Raw genomic sequence first — 14843 nt, 5'->3', positions numbered from 1 at the left:
GGCGGAGTGGTCAAAGTTCATATCCACGTTATTCCAGCGACTCCAGCGATTCGGAACTAAATTTCATCACCGGACTTTATAAAGGACGGCCATCAGCATATCTATCCAATCTTCAAAACCTTCGTTTATTCCAGAATGGACAGTGAAACTTTCCATATATTGATAAGGGTCTTTGCAAAAGTTTGTTCATTCTACAGGCTTGTTGGGTTTGACAACAGAAAGAGATCAAATGCTCAGCATGATTGCCCATGCTGTTATAGAAAATGGACCCACTTCCTCGGAAAGTAAGAGTCTCACACCCAGTACTTCCAACACATTCCTGGACCAAGGAAAGCAATTGTTGAACTATGGAGAGTCCCTAGTAGAGTCGTTGACGTCCTCCTTGGTTCAAAATGGAGCAGATGAACAAAAGGAAAAAAGTGGTCGGTATTCAAGAGCTTTCAATTCTCGCCAAGTGGTCTGCTTGAGAGCGTTGATAAACCTTGCTATATCTCTTGGATCAACCTTGAGGGAATCCTGGGATATAGTATACACCACTTTCCAATGGTGCAACTACTACCTACACGGCGCCGACGAGTTCAGTCTGGCAATTAAAACTGAAAAAGATAGCGGGAAAATGAGAGGATCCATACAAAGACTCGAAGACATGCCCAAGCTTTCAGCACAAGACATAAGTACCATAGACAATTTGAGGTTGAAGTTGTTAGAGAGCTTTGGCGAATACCCAGAAGATTCTTTTGCCAATGTTCTCAACTCATTGATACGCTTATCAGATATCCTGTTCGGAAGGAAAGAGCAAAAGAATACCGAAGTCGAAACCATAGGTCTCTGTCCTTACAACAAGCTCTACTTTTTCAACCAGGTAGTAGAGGTTTGCAGAGCTAACGCATCAAGATTTGCTATTGACTCTATTACTTTATGGGAGACTGTTGCGAAGTACATTACTGAGTTGGGCAAGGATAGAACCTTGAATTATAACTTGAGAATTCATATTGTGGATGCCTTGAACTCGATAGTTGGGTCAATTGCAGAAGGTGGATTTTCTCTCTCCAAAGGAGAAGTGAGCACCAGGACAGCAAACATGACATTGGATTGCCTAGTGGCTTTTCTCAACTCCATTTTCGACGCTGGGAGTACAAGTGAAACACTAGTCATTAATTGCGAAACAGAAATTCACTTGAAAGTCTTATCCACCGTACATGAGTTGATTGACAAGTACGACTCTTTTTACCAACACACATGGAAACAAGTGTTCAGTATTATCAACACCCCATTTGTGGCTGGTGCTGTTTCTGAGAGCAAGGATTCTAACCTCAACGAAAAGAAGGCACAACTTATCAATTATGCGTTTGAAACGTTAAAGTTAATTTTGGATGAGTTTCTTGAAAATCTACCTTCCAACCAGCTCAGAATGGTTACAGATACCTTGTTCAATTTCAGCGAGCAACAATATGACCTTAATATCTCGTTCAGTTCTGTGAGCTGTTTCTGGATCATAGGAGACTCCATCAAGTCAAAGATCGAACTGGCGAAAATTCAAGGATCGTCTACCCAACTCTCTTCAGAAACAGATTTAATTCTGTATCTTTCCAGCGAAAAGGACGAAACTAAGCAATATTTCGTGAATATGGACGTATACCTTCTTCTAGTCTTGGCTAGAGTATGCGGTGATAACAGGGCCCGTGTACGAGACGGAGCAATACAGACGTTTTTCCAGATTGTGGATGTCCATGGAAGCAGTAACTTTGACTGGAGAGCAATCTACGACATTGCGCTTCCAAGTCTTTTGAATGTGGAAATTGATCCACAAGATCCCACGTTCAACAAGCCTGAATGGCTCGAAAGCTTGAGCTTAACTTTCACCGGATTCGAGAATGTGTACGACAGATTTGTTACGACGAAGCAGGAAAGCGAAGTTTACTGGGAAGGTATTTTGAACTATTTCACCAGGTTGCTGAAGCACAGGTGGGTTGATCTAGACTTGAAAATAGTCAAGTCTTACGATGAGCTTCTTTCGCTGTTACTAAAAAGACCAGATGTCTCGTTGAATTTGAGAGACATCTTCTATCGATTCTGGGTTTCTGTATCAATTGAGTACGATTTCATCAACCCATTATACCAAAACTTTCTTGCAAGTTTTTGCGAGTCCTATATCCATCTCAACCAGCTTATTGGAGGCATTATAGACGAAGAGAAAATATCAAGAATACTTCATGCGTTGAGTCATTGTGCTAGGTACCCTGTGCTACCCAACCGAGTTCGTGATGAAGAAAAACCGTCTGAATTGCAAAATGCCGTATTGAACAACTTGAAATGTATCAAGTCGAAAAACCCAATTGTACAGTCTGCGGTTGTCCAGCAATTGGCAGCGATGACTGTGTTTCCATTTGGAGTGAAAAGCAGAATCGAACAAAGAGTTGCTGGGAAGTTGAATGGAACGGCTAATTTACCTACTTTTCATGCTTTAAGCAGGTCGTCGATGCAATTGTTAAGTGAAAAGCTTCAAGCTATCGATCTCCTCGGTCCATTGGTCTCTGATACTGGCATTCTTCGAGTGTTGAGATCATTGATAGAAATGATCAAACAGAAACCTGTGTTCACTGGAACCAATGGTTCTGGTCCTATATGGTTGGAAGCCGAGGATCTAGTCAGATCTCTTGTTCAAAGGCTCACTGCTGATGACGGAGCCATGATAGACAACAGTGGAAACTCCGAGGCTTACTGGAACACGATTTTGCAAGCACTCAATATTTGTTTCGAAGTTGGAGACAATCACTACGAAAGCAATATTATTGACCAATACAAGCTGTTGAGCAACCATGTGTTTCCGGTTCTTCTAAAAAAGAAGGGAGTTGAGCCTTTGATTGACGATTTTCTTCATCGGGTGTTTCAGGTTTCTTTTCTCTACCGGTCAAATGATATTGAAGATGCTCTAAGACAAAAAGATGAAAAAGAACAAGACTGGGTGGTTCCCTTTTCCAAGCGTCTATGCGAATATGACTTTGGTTCAAGTATAGGCACCACAATGTATCTTCAACCTTACAACGACAGTCAAGTAAGATTGATGTGTCTCACCGAACTATGCTCTTTTGCCCAAAAAGACTACAAGCGTGCCAAGCAAATGTTGGTTTGCAGAGCTGCCTTCTGCCTCCGGCGGTTTGTGGCCGACGAACGACTCCTTTACCGAGCTCCGCTTCCCAAGATCCAAAAACAGGAGCTATTCATTATTCTTAATGCGCTCGTGAAAATAATTCTGTCTAAAAATGTGGAATTTGACTCTTTGCAATTGCTATTGGTGGAGTCCATCCCTTACGCCTCTCGTATAGAGGGGCTTGCCGTTCTTCTTCAGCAGGTTCTTCAACGCTTGGGAAGGAAAGGGAGTAATGCAACAGATTAAGCTGAAAATTAGAGCTGAAAATTTGAAATTGAAATTTAAAGCTGAAGTTGGTAATTGTCATAATAAGACTAGACGACAACGTTAAGACAATGTAGCATGAAATGTGAATAAAAGTAACACAGTAAATCCAATAACTAATAAATGCAAAAAACATAAGAAATACAAGAATTAAAAGAAATTCAAAATACTAGATTCTATATATATAGTCAGCAAACACACAATATCCTACCCAGATGAACAAATAACCAAAACCTCGTCTACAATTCTCCCCAATTTTCAATCCATACTTCCCTGAAACTTTCCTATTTGTCCGACTAGGAAGGCTATGTACGCGCCTCACGAAAAAAAAATAAAAAATCTTTTGTTTGATTTGTTCTTTATTTATCTTGGCGCCATTCAAGATATTAATAAACCAACACTCTTGATTGACTGGTGTTACATATCCTTCTACACTCGCTAAGGAGAAGACAATAACTGTCAAAGACAGGTTTCATAGAACTTTTGACTCAAATTAAAACACCCTCGACGTGTTTTTGTACAAATTTGTTTCTCGAATTTTTCTGGATTGCGGTAATAAACGAGAGATATTGCTGATTCACGACTAGCCGTTTACACTTGGCTCGACATCTCTGAACGACTAACCTACTTGAGTTCTGAATTCAACTTGACATGTCGTTTCGTAACAGCGCCAGTCCCACTCGGTACCAGGAGTTCGATCCTGAGTCCGGTGACATTGGCAGAAAGCGGTCGTTGGTGAGACCCGAACGTTCTCGAATGGACCCGAATCATCCTCGATTTCATTATACCCAGGTTGCCAACCAAGAAGCCTCGCATCTTCGAATCCAACCGTCGACCACCGGTGTCAATCCACGCAATTCCACCGATCAAGACTACCGCAGAAGTTTACAATCGGAACACAGAAACCCCGAAGAGGAGGGTATTCCTCTCATGAACTTGGAGAATAAAAGTAACACCAATGGGGGCCGCGAAGTGTTTGGCTTGAATGACGAGATTAGTCAAAGCCCCGGCAGAAATGTCACCAAAAATATGAAGGCACCTCAGCGGTCCAATTCTCCCAAGCATGACATTTACTTCTGGAAGGTCTATTGTTACGCAATCACCTTCTGGGCCCCCGCTCCACTCCTCAAGTTGTTCGGTCTCCACAGTAAAGATCGTCAATTTGCCTGGAGAGAGAAAATTGCATTGATCACCTGTATTCTCTATATTGGTGCTTTCGTTGCCTACTTAACATTCGGGTTCACTAAAACCGTGTGCTCGAATAAGGTTATAAGAACTCAAATTAACCATGTCAACACCGGTTACCTCATTATTCATGGAAGAGCATTTGACTTGAGTTCATCTCAGCATATCTCAGCGGCAGGAATTCCCGCCGGCTCAAATGTTTTGTATCCTCCCATCAATGCCGGCGGAAAGGATGCTTCCTTTTTGTTTCAAAATGTCAATGGAAACTGTAAAGGCTTAATCAAGCCCAGAGACAACTGCTCTATTCCCACCAATGGTGACGAACTAGCATGGTACATGCCATGTAGGTTGTTCGATCAAGATGGACAAACAAAGCCTAACAGAACGAAAGCTTACTATGACGGCTGGGCTTGCCATACTAGCAATACAGCAAGAGAAGCTTTTTACAACTTGAAAGTCAATGGTGATGTTTATTTCACGTGGGATGATATCAAGAACTCGTCTAGAAACTTGATTGTTTATTCTGGTGATGTCTTGGATTTGAATTTGATCGATTGGATTTCGTCGGATGACGTGACGTATCCAGCTTTGTTTGACAAACTCAGGGACGATAAGACTTATAAGGGGCACGATATTTCTCTTGTATTGACGAATAGCGAAGAAAGACAGGCAGCCCGTTGTCTCAGTGAAATAATCAAGGTTGGTACCATCGACTCAGATACTATAGGATGCATTGCTTCGACCGTGGTTTTGTATGTTTCCTTGGTTTTCATTTTGTCGGTTGTCGTAGCCAAGTTTTTGATGGCTTGTTACTTCAGGTGGTGGATGTCAACGAAACAGGGAGCAACCGCTATCGACAACAAGTCTTGGTTCGAGCGTAACAAGGAGATAGAAAACTGGGTTGATAACCCTTCCTCACAACCACCAATAGCTACGGTTCCAGAAATGGCTAGAGCAAACTACAAGTCGGCCAGAACAAACAGACAGAGTGTGTTCCATAAATCGAACCGTCTCTCACTTCATCCAGCTGCGGACCTCGCACAAATGTATGGCCTGGATAAGTTATCGAAAAACTTTCAGTATACCACCATGTCCACTCAATTGGCATTGAGAGAAAGAAGTAAATCAAGAAACAAGTTGGCCAGCAGGCAGTCGGGTTTTTTCGATGACCAAGCATCGCATATGATGTCAAGACCTGTATCAGTATACAACCCATTCGAAGCTCTCGAAGAATATCCTGTAACTGGGTTGTCTCCTGATATTTTACACCCGGATGTGGTTCCTCAACCGCCGGTGGAATATCAACCATTTGGAATCCCTCTTGCACACACTATATGCTTAGTAACATGTTATTCGGAGGATAAAGATGGATTGAGAACAACTATGGACTCTGTTGCTACTAGTGATTATCCTAATTCCCACAAATTGATTTTTGTGGTGTGTGATGGTATCGTTAAAGGTTCAGGAAACGATCAGTCAACCCCCGATATAGTCTTGGATATGATGTCAGACTTCACGGTTCCCCGGGATGAAGTTGAGAGCCATTCTTATGTGGCAGTCGCTCAAGGAAGTAAACGTCACAATATGGCCAAGGTGTATGCTGGATTTTACAAGTACGATGATGCGACTGTTCCAGTTGAAAAACAACAAAGAGTGCCCGTGGTTACGATTGTGAAGTGCGGAACCCCTGAAGAAGCGGGTGCAGCAAAACCTGGTAACAGAGGAAAGAGAGACTCACAAATTATCTTGATGTCTTTCTTGCAGAAAGTCACGTTTGATGAAAGAATGACCGATTTGGAGTATCAAATTCTCAACAGTATTTGGCGAATTACTGGATTAATGGCAGAATTTTATGAGATTGTGTTGATGGTTGACGCCGATACAATGGTGTACCCAGATAGTCTCACTCATATGGTTGCGGAAATGGTGAAAGATCCTGCGGTGATGGGTTTATGTGGAGAGACAAAGATTTCTAACAAGAGAACATCATGGGTTACAGCAATCCAGGTGTTTGAGTATTACATTTCACACCACCAAGCCAAGGCATTCGAGACTGTGTTTGGTGGTGTTACATGTTTACCAGGATGTTTCAGTATGTACCGGATCAAGGCACCCAAGGAAGCCGATGGTTATTGGGTTCCCATCTTGGCCAATCCCGATATTGTGGAGCGTTATTCCGATAATGTCGTCAATACCTTGCATAAGAAAAACTTGTTGTTGTTGGGTGAAGATAGATATTTGTCGTCCTTGATGTTGAGAACATTCCCAAAGAGAAAGCAAATCTTTGTTCCCAAGGCAGCTTGTAAAACGGTGGTTCCCGAGAGTTTCAAGGTGTTGCTTTCGCAGAGACGTCGGTGGATCAACTCTACTGTGCACAACTTGATGGAATTGGTATTGGTTAAAGATTTGTGTGGTACATTTTGCTTTTCGATGCAATTTGTTATTTTCATCGAGTTGGTGGGTACTTTAGTGTTACCAGCTGCCATCTGTTTTACCATCTATGTTATTGTTGTTGCCATTATCTCGAAACCTACCCCAGTTATGTCGTTGATTTTATTGGCCATTATTTTTGGATTACCAGGAGCACTTATCGTCATTACCGTTTCATCGTGGTCGTACGTTGTGTACTTTTTCATCTACCTCATTGCGTTGCCAATTTGGAATTTTGTTCTTCCCTCATATGCGTATTGGAAGTTTGATGATTTCAGTTGGGGTGAAACCAGAACAGTGGCCGGAGGAGATAAAGGAGATCATTCCAGTGGGGATGATATGTTCGATGGTAGCCATATTGTGATGAAGAGATGGAGAGAGTTTGAGAGAGACAGACGCAACAAGGAACGTGGATTGGCAGTTCCTGGAGCGGCATGGGATCCTGCAAGTCCGGAAAAGCATAGTGGAGGTGAATACTCTTCGGAGTCGAGGCCATAAAACAATATTAAGAGAAATAGAAAGTATAGAACGAAGTGAATGAATGAATCAGCCTCGAATAATCTTGAGAGAAAGGAAGGCTAATCATACGGAATGAAAAGAATTTGCGATATATTAAACTGAAACAATAGTCGTAGATGAAGTGAATGAATGCAATTAGATCTTGATGGAAAACCCGTTCAACGAAGAATCTGCAGAGGAAGATGGTGAGCCGCCTTTTTCGACATAAAGGTCTTTGAATTTTTTGAGCCTCCAAGTATTAGAAGGTTTTTTCAACGAAGGTTTGAAAGCAGAACCTGGAGTTGCTAAAGCAAAGAGCATGGCAAAAACTAACTGGCAATGGAAGGGGTGTCATTTTACTTATATAGTGGGTAATTCAACTTGCTGCAGCGAACCGCCAATCTGACTATGCCGAAGGTGAGGTGCGTCGTCGCTTGCATAATTAATGCACGACGGTTAATACTTGCAGAATACGAAACACGAGAACGGTCGAGAACCAAATGAGTGCTGGATACGACATTGTTGCCAAGAACAGAGCAATGGTTGTGATTGCTGTGGTTAGAGCATTGGAAGGTGTGAGAGATTTTTGAGTAGTCTAGGCAACGTAGGATCAGACCTAGACACTCATATACAGTGCGCATGCCATTCCGAGACGCACTCGCTTGCCAATTGATGCGCGTAGTGTACCGCATTAGGAAAGAAGGGCCGAAAAAGGCCGAAAAATGTTCTCGACATGCAGAGAACCATCGCAATCATGTGCGAAACAAAGTCTTCTGTTTCACTACTCTACACTCATTATTCGAAACTTTATTAGAACTGAAAACGGCTTGGATTACAATGGTTGAGAATCAAGATCGGTCGTGAGAAATAAATAACTTTTGCAAAGTTTAGACGGGTATTATTGTCTGGTGGTAGTGGATGACAACAACCATCTCTAGTAGTTTCTTCTGACTCTCTTGACCATGGTAGTGGCGGCAGTAGCAGCTGCGGTGGTGGTAGGATAAGTAGCGGCACCGGCAGTAGTGGCATTGTCAACGTCAGAAGCTTTCACTTTTCCGCTGTCAATGAGCTCACCAACGAGGTTAGCCACGGCACCAGCGTAACTTCCACCGTTGGTTTGCAACCATGTGAGACCCTTCTCGAGGAGTCCGTTATTCTTAGCCCAGGTGTACACATCTTCTCCGAGAACAACTCCCTTCTTCAATACAGTGGTCAAGAAGCTGATGGATTGTTGAGGGTCGGCCAACACCTTGTTGATCAAGCTGGTGAAAATACCCGAGTCTTTGATAGAAGTGACAATGGATCCGAGCAAAGCGGTAAGATCCTTCTTCTCCAAGTATTCAACATTTTCATCATCATCTTCACGTTTGTAAGCAGCAGCAATGGAAGCGTAGGCAGCGTTGTTGGTGTTGGTTGGGTTGAGTGCAGCAGCAGCGGTGTTAGCGGCAGCAGCAGTGGTAGCGGCGACTGGAGCAGCAGTAGTACCGGCAGCAGCCTTGGTGGTAGTGGCAGCATAGGCGGCAGAAGAACCACCGCTCTTTCTGTTGGTGAGCAAGTTGAGTCCGGTGGTGAAAAGAGCCTTAGCAGCACCCAACAATCCGTTCAACAAAGTCTTGTCGTTGATAACATCCTTAAAGATCTTTCCGAGCAAACCAGAGTCGAAAAGAGCCTTAATCAAAGCTGGACCTCTGACAATTAAACCTTGAATGGCAGCCTTGGTGAGATCAGCAATTTGAGAACGAAGAGCTTGGTCGGTGGTCAAGGTGTTCCACAAGTCTTGAATGATACCAGACGATGCCAAGCCACTAAGCAAGTCACCAATGACGCTGTCTTGTCTCTTGAGGAGTTCCAAGTGTTCTTCTTCGGTTTCAACCACATCTCTCTTAACCTTGATAGCCTTCAATTCATCCAAAATAGAAAGAATTTCATTGGCATCACTTCTTCTGACGAGAGTGGTTTCAGAAACCTCTGGTTGAGGAATAGAAGCGGCAAGGGAGGTGGTGGCCAAGATGGCGAGAAGAGTAGTGTGGGATAACTTCATTTGAATTGGCTGCGAAAGGTTGGAGTCGATGAATAAAAAATGATCAATGCGAATTATCGATACTTATATAGTATGAATCCACCAGGTTTCACATTGTTCTCCTCATGTAAGGATGGCCGAGCTCGTTACCACTTTTGTTCGAATTAGGTACTAAAGTCTGTCATGTTTACTGGCATTTTCCCATCTGACTTCCCGATTCGGAAATTTAATTAAGGACGGTTGCACATCTTACCGAATGAGGAAATTTCAAGAATTTCCTAAAACAACTAGTAAGAACAAGGAGAAATGCGCCCACGGGTGAGGTGCGGCTGGCATATCCATTATGGCGGGGGAGATTTGGGCATATCGAACAATGATTTGATCAAAGTTTTGACAACACTCCGGTTTGCAGCCAGCATCGTCCACAATAATTTGTTGATTTTCCGTGACCAAACACTACGCTGGTTCTTGATAAATCGATTGTGTTGCTCTGCCTTCCTCATGGTTTCGTTTGTCTTTCGTTTCACTTTCCATCTAAATATTTTCACCATTTTGCACAAAGCCACATTGGACCCAGCAACACCAAAAATCATCCACACATACCCCCTTCTAGGCGCCGCCACGCCTTGGCTCGCACTATGGTGCATCCGTTCGCCAGAGCCATTATACAGCAAGAGAAGTTTCCTGTGGTGGTAAAATTGCCTTTTTGGGTTACACATGCACGCAGGAGTGTGCCGAAAATAGCACAGATTTTTTTTGCTACCCACCTCCCTTTTCCTCCGGTTAATATCCCACATTGGGTAGAAGCGAGCATGAGCAAACGGGGGGAAACTAAGAAATGAAACTGGAAACTAATTAACTAAATTAACTAAATGAACTGAATGAAAGTGAGAGAAACTAATGAAACAACGGTACTAAATGACCAAGGAACTAGAATCAAATTATACTACGAAATCGTGATAAGCATCACTCGAAGCATAGCTGCTAACCATCCGCCAAGCTCAACCCCGACTTCTTTGGCTTAGCTTTTGCAATCTTGAGGAGTGCATATCTCCGTTTTTCGCGTTCGTACCGGACCACTTTGAGACTGCAGACAAACCCCTCGCTTGATGCCCGTTGCCAAGGCTGAACAGAAGTAATGAAAAAGACAAAAATAGAAATCAAGATGATTACTTTTCTTACTTTTTGCACTATGGGATCATTTCCAGCCTTACTTTTAGACCGCCAATGATCTCGAGCTCTCCGCAACGTTTCGCCGGGCTTAGCACCGCAGCCACATTCTATACGGCATCGCCGCTGACGTCAGCAGACCAATTTTTTTCGAGGCATTTTTCAACGGTCGCAGATTCGCCAGAAGTTACCCATAGTCCATGTCTGTCGTTGTTGAGGATGCCGTGAGCTCCCTGGTCTCTGTCCACGAATCCAAGCCCTTGTCGGGCGTGCGGACCCCGTCGCAAAATTTGGTGGCCGTAGATGGTTACGGTAAAAAGTTTGAGGTGCCTGACTACACGATGAAAGACATCTTATCTGCCATCCCAAAACACTGCTACGAGCGGTCGTTGGTCAAATCGATGGGATATGTTGTGCGGGACATCGTGCTGATGTGTGCCATTGGTTATGTGGGCCACAAAGTGATTCCAATGGTTCAAATCGCCAACCACGACACGTTGTCGATGGTTGTTCGTGGTGGACTTTGGAGTTTGCAGTCGTATCTTATTGGGTTGTTCGGGTTTGGATTATGGATTTTGGCCCATGAATGTGGCCACGGAGCGTTCTCGGACTTCCAGAACGTCAACGACTTTATTGGCTGGGTTCTTCACTCGTACTTGATGGTGCCTTATTTCTCGTGGAAGTACTCGCACTCCAAGCACCACAAGGCTACCGGACACTTGACAAGAGACATGGTTTTCGTACCTTATACCAAGGACGAGTTTGCGGAGAAGCACGGTGTTTCCAACGTGGCGGAAATTATGGAAGAGTCTCCAATTTGGACTTTACTGGTTTTAATTTTTCAACAATTGGGAGGATTGCAAACTTACTTGGCTACTAATGCCACTGGTCAACCTTACCCTGGGTTGTCGTGGCTCGCTAAATCGCACTATGCTCCAAGCTCACCTGTATTTGACCCTCATCAATACTGGTTTATTGTGTTGTCGGATATCGGTATCTTGACTACATTGACGGTAGTTTACCAATGGTACAAAAACTTTGGCGCTTTCAACATGTTTGTCAATTGGTTCATGCCATGGTTGTGGGTGAACCACTGGCTTGTTTTCGTCACTTTTTTGCAGCATACTGACCCTTCCATGCCCCATTACAAGGACACTGAATGGACATTTGCTCGTGGAGCCGCTGCTACCATCGACCGGAATTTTGGCTTTGTGGGCCAACACATTTTCCATGATATTATCGAAACCCACGTTTTACATCACTACGTGTCGCGGATTCCATTTTACAATGCTCGGGAGGCTACTGATGCCATCAAAAAGGTGATGGGTTCGCACTACCGTTACGAAGGAGAGTCCATGTGGTACTCATTATGGAAGGTGATGCGCATGTGCCAGTATGTTGATGACGATAACGTGAACGGCGTCATGATGTTTAGAAACGTGAACGGACTTTGAGCTATTTATACGATATTTACTATACACTTCAGTTCCCCATGCCGTAGGTGCCTGATCTGGTGAGATTTTCCTGCACCCAGCCTGAAAAATTTCAAAGTTTACTTGACCTCTCTCTTCACTACCATGATACGTGGAATGCTACCCAGGGGCCTTCGGGCTTTGCGACCTTCAGTATCGCCCACTGTTGTGTCGAGCTCCTTGCACAGAAATTTCCATTCTTCCATCCGTCGTTTTGACGAAAAAATCCCCGAGACTTACGAAGAAGAAAAAGTCATCATTGACGAAATCAATCAGCTGTTGACGGAAAAAGATTTGGCCAGTTCGTCGAGACTCCGTAATATCGGTGTTTCTGCTCACATTGACTCGGGAAAAACCACTTTCACCGAGCGTGTGTTATACTATACTGGTAGAATCAAAGCGATTCATGAGGTCAGAGGAAGAGACGCTGTAGGTGCCAAAATGGACCATATGGAATTGGAAAGAGAAAAAGGTATTACGATTCAGTCTGCTGCCACATATTGTTCGTGGGACAAAGATGACAAAAACTATCATTTTAACTTGATTGATACTCCCGGCCATATTGATTTCACCATTGAAGTCGAAAGAGCGTTGCGGGTTTTAGATGGTGCTGTTCTTGTGGTGTGTGCTGTTTCCGGAGTCCAGTCGCAGACCGTGACTGTGGACCGTCAAATGCGTCGTTACAATGTTCCTAGAGTGACTTTTATTAACAAAATGGACCGTATGGGTGCCGACCCATTTAGAGCCATTGAACAAATCAACTTGAAGTTAAAGACTCCTGCTGCCGCCATTCAGGTGCCCATTGGTGCCGAGTCCGAACTTAAGGGAGTTGTCAACATCATTGATCGGGTGGCTTTGTATAATGAGGGCGCTCAAGGTGAAGAGATCAGAGCTGCCGAAGTGCCTGCTGAATTGGCCGATTTGGTTGAAGAAAAAAGAGCTTTATTGATTGAGACCTTGGCTGACGTCGACGAGGAGATTGCGGATCTTTACTTGGAAGGCCAAGAACCTACAGTTCCTCAAATTAAAGCGGCTATTAGGAGAGCTACTATTGGCAGAAAGTTCACTCCAGTCTTGATGGGTTCGGCACTTGCAAATAAGGGTGTCCAGCCTGTCTTGGATGCAGTAGTGGACTACTTGCCCCAACCAAACGAAATCTTGAATACTGGATTGGATATTTCGACTGGTGTTGAAAAACGTACTAACTTGATTCCTTCGAGTACCGCACCATTTGTGGGATTGGCTTTCAAATTGGAAGAAGGCAAGTACGGACAGTTGACGTACATTCGTGTTTACCAAGGTAAGTTGAAGAAGGGTTCCTATATGAACCACATCAAAAGTGGAAAGAAAGTTAAAGTGTCTCGTTTGGTAAGAATGCACTCCAACGACATGGAAGACGTTGATGAAGTTGGTGCTGGAGAAATTTGTGCTACTTTTGGAATCGACTGTGCTTCTGGTGATACCTTTATTGGTCACAATTCCGAGCAACAGATTGCCATGAGTTCTATGTTCGTTCCAGAAGCAGTTATTTCGTTGTCGATCCTGCCCAAATCGAAAGATAATGGCCAGTTTTCCAAAGCAATGAACCGGTTCCAGAAGGAAGATCCCACTTTCCGGGTGAAGTACGACCCAGAATCGAAGGAAACCATCATCTCTGGTATGGGAGAATTGCATTTGGAAATTTATGTGGAAAGAATGAAGCGTGAGTACGGTGTGGAATGTATTACCGGAAAGCCTCAAGTTTCTTACCGTGAAGCTATTACTGCCCCTACAACCTTCGACTACACCCACAAGAAGCAGAGTGGAGGTTCAGGTCAATATGGTAGAGTTATGGGTGAGATGACTCCATTGGAGGGAGAAAACAAATTCTCACAGCATATTGTTGGAGGAAAAATTCCAGAAAAATTCTTATTTGCTTGTTCCAAGGGATTCGAAGACTCTTTGGAGAAGGGTCCATTAATTGGACACCGGGTTCTTGGAGTCCATATGCATATCAATGATGGACAAACTCATGTCGTCGATTCTTCGGAATTGTCGTTTAGAACTGCCACTCACGGTGCTTTCCGTCAAGCTTTTTTGAATGCAAAACCAGTTATCTTAGAGCCTATCATGTCGGTAGAGGTGAGTGCTCCTAATGAGTTCCAAGGTTCAGTGGTTGGGTTGATTAACAAGCTTGGAGGTATGATTTTAGAAACTGTGAATGGTCAAGATGAGTTTACGGTGACAGCTGAATGTTCATTGAACACCATGTTTGGATTTTCCACTTCTTTGAGAGCATGTACCCAAGGTAAGGGAGAATTTTCGTTGGAGTTTTGCAAGTATTCGCAATGTGCTCCGCAATTGCAAAGAGAATTGATTGCTGAGCATGAAAAGAAACAGAAGAAGTGATGTAAATAGTGTAGATAGACTAAGACAAGAGTAACTGAAAAGTACAGTAAAGCGAATAGCTGAAAAACGATCATGAAAAGTGTCTGGGAAAGTCAATTGCAAGTCCAAGTAGCTGAAAAGTATCAGAGTAGGATATATAGTTGGAAGTGGAAACTGAAAATTCACTAGCCTATCTCAATTGAGTTTATATTACACTTGACGAGACGTTCAAATGTACCAACAAACTACGGGTTATAACTCTATTCTTCTCTCACTACACACCTCT

The 14843-nt window shown here is 43.4% G+C and overlaps 6 protein-coding genes across 6 annotated transcripts; 4 read left to right on the top strand and 2 right to left on the bottom strand. All coding sequences in view use genetic code 12, as the record gives it.

The window, feature by feature from the left end:
- Nucleotides 1–229: 229 nt before the first annotated feature.
- MON2 (Mon2p) lies at nucleotides 230–3397 on the top strand (the record flags this gene model as incomplete). Its single annotated transcript, XM_001484213.1, has 1 exon — nucleotides 230–3397. One exon carries the CDS (start codon nucleotides 230–232, stop codon nucleotides 3395–3397), a length of 3168 nt encoding a protein of 1055 aa, XP_001484263.2.
- Nucleotides 3398–4066: 669 nt separating this feature from the next.
- CHS3 (chitin synthase) lies at nucleotides 4067–7528 on the top strand (the record flags this gene model as incomplete). Its single annotated transcript, XM_001484212.1, has 1 exon — nucleotides 4067–7528. One exon carries the CDS (start codon nucleotides 4067–4069, stop codon nucleotides 7526–7528), a length of 3462 nt encoding a protein of 1153 aa, XP_001484262.2.
- A 934-nt stretch (nucleotides 7529–8462) lies between these two features.
- Nucleotides 8463–9569, bottom strand: OP4 (Op4p; the record flags this gene model as incomplete). Its single annotated transcript, XM_001484211.1, has 1 exon — nucleotides 8463–9569. One exon carries the CDS (start codon nucleotides 9567–9569, stop codon nucleotides 8463–8465), a length of 1107 nt encoding a protein of 368 aa, XP_001484261.1.
- Nucleotides 9570–9889: 320 nt separating this feature from the next.
- Nucleotides 9890–10345, bottom strand: PGUG_03641 (uncharacterized protein; the record flags this gene model as incomplete). Its single annotated transcript, XM_001484210.1, has 1 exon — nucleotides 9890–10345. The coding sequence occupies one exon, from the start codon at nucleotides 10343–10345 to the stop codon at nucleotides 9890–9892; it is 456 nt and encodes a 151-aa protein (XP_001484260.2).
- Nucleotides 10346–10918: 573 nt separating this feature from the next.
- On the top strand, nucleotides 10919–12172 carry FAD3 (Fad3p; the record flags this gene model as incomplete). The annotated part of the gene is made up of 1 exon (XM_001484209.1): nucleotides 10919–12172. The coding sequence occupies one exon, from the start codon at nucleotides 10919–10921 to the stop codon at nucleotides 12170–12172; it is 1254 nt and encodes a 417-aa protein (XP_001484259.2).
- A 123-nt stretch (nucleotides 12173–12295) lies between these two features.
- On the top strand, nucleotides 12296–14578 carry PGUG_03639 (uncharacterized protein; the record flags this gene model as incomplete). Its single annotated transcript, XM_001484208.1, has 1 exon — nucleotides 12296–14578. One exon carries the CDS (start codon nucleotides 12296–12298, stop codon nucleotides 14576–14578), a length of 2283 nt encoding a protein of 760 aa, XP_001484258.2.
- Between the last annotated feature and the right edge of the window lie 265 nt (nucleotides 14579–14843).

The sequence above is a fragment of the Meyerozyma guilliermondii genome, genomic scaffold, assembly GCF_000149425.1.
Source record: "Meyerozyma guilliermondii ATCC 6260 scaffold_4 genomic scaffold, whole genome shotgun sequence".
In the NCBI taxonomy this organism is placed as follows: Eukaryota; Fungi; Ascomycota; class Pichiomycetes; order Serinales; family Debaryomycetaceae; genus Meyerozyma; species Meyerozyma guilliermondii.
The sequence above is the reverse complement of the archived record's forward strand: the minus strand, read 5'-3'. Positions and strand labels throughout refer to the sequence as shown.